The 6,697-nt window shown below is 50.4% G+C and overlaps 1 protein-coding gene across 2 annotated transcripts in view; it reads right to left on the bottom strand.

The window, feature by feature from the left end:
* Positions 1 to 2,219: 2,219 nt before the first annotated feature.
* DKC1 (dyskeratosis congenita 1, dyskerin) overlaps positions 2,220 to 6,697 on the bottom strand; it is a 14,321-nt gene continuing 9,843 nt past the window's right edge. For both annotated transcript variants that reach the window (XM_006773686.2, XM_015570454.1), the window contains exons 11-15: positions 6,203 to 6,321; positions 5,249 to 5,352; positions 4,714 to 4,762; positions 3,770 to 3,922; positions 2,220 to 3,102 (exon numbers count right to left, since the gene is read on the bottom strand). In XM_006773686.2, the coding sequence (XP_006773749.1) occupies positions 3,037 to 3,102; positions 3,770 to 3,922; positions 4,714 to 4,762; positions 5,249 to 5,352; positions 6,203 to 6,321 (491 nt within the window). In that variant the 3' untranslated portion in view covers positions 2,220 to 3,036. The remainder of the gene's footprint in view (positions 3,103 to 3,769; positions 3,923 to 4,713; positions 4,763 to 5,248; positions 5,353 to 6,202; positions 6,322 to 6,697) is intronic.

Below are 6,697 nucleotides of genomic sequence, written 5' to 3'. Positions count from 1 at the left end.
CTGTAATTATGTTCAATCTGTAACAATGAAATTGGGGGTCACCACAACATGAAGAACTGTATTAAAGGGTCGCGGCATTAGGAAGGTTGAGGACCACTGTCCTGGAGGATGGCATCGCCACCAGATGCCTCCCTCAAGTGTCGAGCAGTCCTTTATAAAAATATATATTTCGGAAAGGAAGAGAGGGAGATAGAAACATCAATGATGAGCCCTAACCAGTTTGGCTCGTTGGACAGAGCATCCGCCCGCGGATTGAAGAAGGGTCCCGGGTTCGATTCTGGGCAAGGGCATGTACCTTGGTTGTGGGCTCAATCCCCAATAGGGGGCATGCAGGAGGCAGTTTCTCATCGATGTTGCTAACTCCCTATCCCTCTCCCTTCCTCACTGTAAAAATTAATAAAAAGTTTATCATTTATCAGCTGCCTCCTGCACGCCCCACACTGGGGATAGAGCCCTTAACCCGGGCATGTGCCCTGACCAGGAACCAACCTTCCTGGTTCATAGGTCAACACTCAACCACTAAGCCACCTGAACAATCTTAAGGGTCAGAATTATCCTACCTCCTATTTGGGGGATAGGGTGTGCATGTGCTGGGCAGGGCACAAATTGGTGCACTGAGGCAGGCATGTATACATGTACACATGCAACACATAAAAAGCACTCTGAGAGCATTGGTGTAAGATTGTCCAGTTTTGCTGCACGGGGAGATAAGCAAACATTTTTGCATCTGCTGACACCAACCTTGCCTATATCATGTCTACTAAATCTTACCATTTTTCCCAAGTCACTCCTTTTCTTTCTCTTTATTCAAAGCCATGGCTTTCTTTTTTAATATATTTGTCTTAACTTCAGAGAAGGAAAGGGAGAAACATCAATGAGAGAATCATTGATTGGCTGCCTCCTGCATGCCCCCTACTGGGGATCAAGCTCACAACCTGGGCATGTGCCTGATCAAACCTGGGACCCTTCAGTCCACAGGCCGACACACAGTCCACTGAACCAAACCGGCTAGGCCACAAGACATGGTTTTAGAGCACCCACATGACTGGCTGCCCAGATTAAACTCTCAAGAGCTGGAATGAGCAACTACTAGGATTACAAGCACATGCCCTAGAAAAACCCCTACCCCATCCCAAGCCTAGTGTCCACACAGGACTTGACCCTGAACCCATCCCTGGCAGGCATTTAGTTTCCTAATACTTGGAGGCTTACATTCTGGTCACATGCGGGGGAGGGGGGGGCGGCAGCCTCTGGGCTTAGTAGGGGGTCCTTGCTGCATCTGGAGACTGCTCCCTATGTCAGGGGGCTCCCTTCCTCATGTCCAATATGGGGGGGGGGACCGGTTCTTTTAAGTAGGAGGCGCTTTGGGGATTAGAGAAATGAAAAGACACAGAAATAGAGGGAGAAGCTGGGTCTGGGTGGGCTAAGTTCTCTTCTGGCGGAGAGGCAGAGACCCTATAGCCCAAATTCCCCAAAATATCAGGTTTCACCAAAACTCAAGATAAGGGAGGTATTCCAGGTGCTTGACTGAATTTACACAATAAAAACCCATTCCCAGCACCTAGGCTTTGAAGAGTTGAGCTGAAGGCATTCTCACCTTTTGGTCAGAAATGCCCCCAAGGTAAGGCTGTGCCTACTCCTTGGGTTCAGTCAACATGACTTACAGGAGAGCCATGGCGCCTTCCCTTGCACGGGGCCTCCCTCAGCTCCCATATTGTTTCATGGGTTTTGGTACCAAATTGGAACCAATCCTAGACTTCACCAAGCCCTTGATATTCCTGAACATTCACCCATCACCCCCCGCCCCCCGAGGTTTTTGCCACTCACTGGTCCCCACACCACTGAGTTGGAGCACTAAGTATTTAGATAATTGAAGGCCTGACAAGATCTGGCTCTTTGGCTGGCCCATGTGGCTCAGTGGTTGATCATCAACCTACTAAGCCAGGAGGTCATGATTCAATTTCTGGTCAGGGCACAGGCCCAGGTTGCTGGCTCGATCCTGTGTGGGGTGTGCAGGAGGCAGCAGATCAAGGATTCTCTCATCATTGATGTCTCTCTCTCCCTCTCTGAAATCAATAAAAATGTTTTTTTAATCTGGCTCTTTCATGCTTCCTCAGGCCTTTCGCAGGCGCCCCCCACCCATTCAGACACACACACCCTCTGCCAGGCACATTACATAATTAGCATCAAATTTCAAGTATGACATAAAGGCCCCCTGATTTTTAATCAAAGTACTTTATATTTTTTTGTTCTGCTAGTTTGAGACCACCATCAATTAGAAAACCCAACAGGAATACTTTAAAAAAAACATAGTAAGCAAACTTTAATAAGTAAAAATTACAACCACCTTCTCCCAGCAAGGACCGATTGCATCCTTCGAAAGAAAGAGGGTAGAAACAAGAGAATACATTTTGGATTTTGTCACAAACACAAGTAGTCAGATGGACCGAGGTACATGAGGCTGTACCCAAGCTGAAGTGCACCAACTGCTAGGCCAGGGGGATACGAATAGCTAGAAAGGTGGAAGACCAGGAGTCCTTGCCAGCCGATGGAATAACAAAGGTGGCGCTGACACCAGCCTAGCCCACTGTCCTCATAACACGCTGGAGATTTACCCCAGCAAACATGGTTGTCCTATTCTTTTACGTGCTCTACACCATTTCACTGTGCGATTGCTATCAACTTTTTTAACAGAAGGGCATGGGGGAGTGGCAGAAGCAAATGAGTAAAGGAGGATGGAGTTAGAACAGCTGTCAGGAAACAGCTGTGCTGGTTACCAGGCAGTGCAGGGTCTGAAGGCGAGGCTTCCCCACTACCCCCAAGGAGAGAAGTGGGTGGTATCCAATCTGCCTCCTGCACCCATATCCTTAAAACAGGACAAGATGGGATGACCACACCAGGTAACATCACTCAGGTCTCGGCTAGCAGCTAAAATGTGCCTCAGCTCTCACCCTTTAAGAACAGAAGGAACTATGTTTTCTCAATAAGGCTTTAATTTCTCCTCCCAGCTGGGCACAGTGCTTAAAGTGATCTCCACTAGTCAGAAACGACTTCCATTTTGATTTTCTTCTTCTTCTTCTTCTTTTTGGTGGTATCACTGTCCTGGGAGAGAGAAAAGAAAGCTTACAGAACCTGTTAACAGAATAACTGTCACTCTCCCAAAAGGAAATCGGAGACGCTCCACGCAGGCAAGTAGGCCTTTTCAGGAGCTGTCAGGATACGCAGGGTTCAATCATTTTTGAACATAACAAAGTCCTGAGCTTGCCAGTGGCGTCCCCGTGGCCCACTTTTCCAAACAGGAGCATTCAGATTCTCAAGCTACATGCCCTACCACCTGCCATTCACAGAATTCTAACTATGAGCAGTTACTATACAATGCCAGGGCCTGCCCGACCACAGTGGCTCAGGGTGGAATGTTAACCTGTGAACCAGGAGGTTGCGGTTCAATTCCCAGTCAGGGCACATGCTCCGGTTGCGGGCTCGATCCCCACTGGGGAGTGTGCAGGAGGCAGCTGATTGATGATTCTCTCTCATCATTGATGTTTCTATTTCTCTCCCCCTCCCTCTCTGAAATCAATAGAAATATATTAAAAATATAAAATGCCAGGGTCTGTCTCTGTACGATCCTGCGGGGATAGAGGGGGGAAAAGGCACTCCAGTAATACGGCACAGCTCTCCAGGCAACCAAACTGGCACCAACTGGGCAATTCAAGCAACCCCGCACCTGAGGACTAAGCGAGCTAAGGATCCGGGGCATGGCTATACACACCCCATCTGCCACCTCGCCCGCATCCTCCGCGGCGGCTTTGGCCTTCTTCTCCTTCTTCTTCTTTTTCTTCTCCTTCTCCCTCTCCTTCTCCTTGACCGGCTCTGGAGATTCTGGCTCTGGCGAAGTCTCATCACTTTCACTCTCTCGACTCCGCTGAGGAGACAATTGCCCAAATGTTAGATCTTAGGCAAAAATGGATGAGAAAGGTTCAGGAAGTGAAAAGGTAAGAAGAGATCCTTACTGGGTACCCAGGAGGGTCCTGAAGTTTACCAAGGATTCAGAGACCGTCTCATCCACAAAGAGCAGGAAGCCCGTTTTCCTGGAGGCCAACCTCACTAGGATTATAAGTTGGAACTCCATGTCCCCTAGGGGTGCCCCTTGAGTCCTCAAAGGTGACAAGCAAGGCAGGAAAAGCTCCTCTAGACAGCTTGCTCCAAGTCACTCTGCCACCCGTCTTTCTGTGCTGTCATGCCAGTGGTCCCCAACCCTGGGAAGCCAAGCTGCCACTTTGAAACATGAACTGGTGCTGTCTGCAGATAGCTCGCGGGTGGCATTGCTCCCGCTGAGTCCCACACAACTCCAAGTGTTACAGCTTCCAATTTCAACACACGTGTGCCATCACTTGACCCAGGGTCGGGGCCAGAATAACACGCACCCCCCAGTTTCAGTGCTGCCTGAGCTGAGGTGGAAGATGAGACCAGTCTGATTCCTGAGTCCCCATGTCTCCCAGCAGACACAACAGGAATGTGATTTGGCACCTACAGAGCCCCAATGAGTAGTACCCTGGGGCACAACATGTCATCTCTCTGTGCACCACGCACCTACGGGGCGGAAGGCCCTGCCAGACTGAGCCAGGATATATGGCTGGACTGCAGTCACCAGGATAAGCCACACAGAACCATCTCCCGAAGTGCATTCCAAACGAATCACCACACGCCCCGTACCTTTACGGCCTTTATTGGTGAAGCAACCGCCTCTGTCTTCACGGCATCACTGAAAGGAGAGGGGAGCCAGGGGTTAGATTTGGTAAGTAACTTTCTGGGGAGGGACTGCTTCATCTGCAGCCAATCAGAATTATCTGGCAAGTCTAAAGCCACCATCAAAGTACTGACGCTGGACAAAGCAACTCACCACTTACTGTTGCAGACTGACTCCCTCTAAAGTCCCACATGCCAGACTAGAAAGGGATAACTGTCTGCTGCAGCAACCTCCCTGCCCCAACAAATCTACCGCCAAGGCCCCATTTACCACCCTTCCCCCAACAAATCCTGCCCCCTGCCCACAGCTGGGCCCCATGACCTCCTGGCCTCATGTGCAGTTGATGTGCTTGTCCAGGTGGCCGGGCATGCTGCGGCCGCCCCTCCGAGTTCCACATCCTCCTGTCCCCACTGCCACTGCCATCCAGTGTAGTGTCAACTCCTGCACGCAGGCAAGCATGCAGTCTGCATGCACTGGGTCTCCACAGCATCCTGCCCTCACCTGTAGTCAACATACTCCTCTGTCCAGGTGGTGGGCGTGCTGGCTGTGGCCTTGCCGTGCTTGTCCAGAAGGCCCTGCTTGATCATCAGCTTCTTCTGACTGGCCTGGTGGACATCAGGATTTCAACGTCAGGATGGCGTCAACACATACAGCAGGCTGACTGCATGCACATGGCCCAAATCAGGTTTCTCCCTGGTGTACTCTCACCTGGGCCCCAAGCTCCTATATAGAGCACTCAGAATTCACCCATTCTTGCCCTGGCCAGTGTGTCACAATGGTTAGAGCATCAGCCAATGCACCAACAGGTCTCAGGTTCGAGACCCTAGCCCCGGTCAGGGTGTGTGTGGGAGGTAACCAATAGATGTGTCTCTCACATCTGTTTCTCCCCGACCACCCCCACTCACTCCCAATCTCTAAATAGCCTTAGGTGAGGATTAAGAAAAGCCAAACAAATAAACAAACAAAAAAACCCCCACCCATTCTCTTTGATAAGCACAAACATGGGAATTGGTAAAGGTCATGGAGCTTACAGCCTTAGTGAGAGCCTCTGCAGTGTCATTATGTGGCACAGGGCCTTTGCACATAGTATTCCAGCTACGCTGGACTTTTCCCCATTTCACCACCTCATCACCATCTAATCCTTCACACTGGCAGGGCTCAAGTGAAGCTCCCTTACCCAGATCCCCTCATTGCAGACTCCTGAGGTGCCAGGCTCCTTGAGAAACCCTCACCTTGGCTAAAATTCACGATTCTATCTGAGTGATGCCCATCTACTTCCTCCCATCAGACTGAAATCTCTAAGGTCTGAGGCGGGCCAGTTCCTACTCACCATTGACTCGCCCAGAGCCCAGCACAGGGTAAGGCTGTGGCGGTGGGGTCACATCAAGAGCTGCCCAAGTGCTCAACAACGCTGAACCTAGTAACCCGGGAGGGCACATGACTGGTCCCAATTACCTTTGGACCTAAACCCCACTTCCGAGGGTAAGTGTCTCTTTCCATGATCACTCTCTTGATCTTGGCTACTATCCCATGGTCGCAGGTAGAGATCACTGCTGTGGTCATTAATGCAATAGCTGCAGGTGTTTAAAGACAGAAAAGAATGATTAAAGTTCAGCCAGTGTGGCTCAGCGGTCGAGCATCGACCTAGGAACCAGGAGGTCACAACACACACACACACACACACACACTGATTTAAAGGGGCAAGACACAACACTTGCTAAGCCCGAATTCCAGTTTTACACTTTTTAAAAGCTCTACTGCCGCCCTACCCGGTTTGGCTCAGTGGATAGAGCATCGGCCTTCGGACTCAAGGGCCGGGGTAGAGATTCCGGTCAAGGGCATGTACCTTGGTTGCGGGCACATTCCCAGTGGGGAGTGTGCAGGAGGCAGCTGATGGATGTTTCTCTCTCATCGATGTTTCTAACTCTCTATCCTTCTCCCTTCCTCTCT

Source organism: Myotis davidii, unplaced genomic scaffold (genome assembly GCF_000327345.1).
Source record: "Myotis davidii unplaced genomic scaffold, ASM32734v1 scaffold546, whole genome shotgun sequence".
Taxonomy (NCBI): domain Eukaryota; kingdom Metazoa; phylum Chordata; class Mammalia; order Chiroptera; family Vespertilionidae; genus Myotis; species Myotis davidii.
Note: the sequence above shows the minus strand (reverse complement) of the source record. Positions and strands in the feature narration are given on the sequence as shown.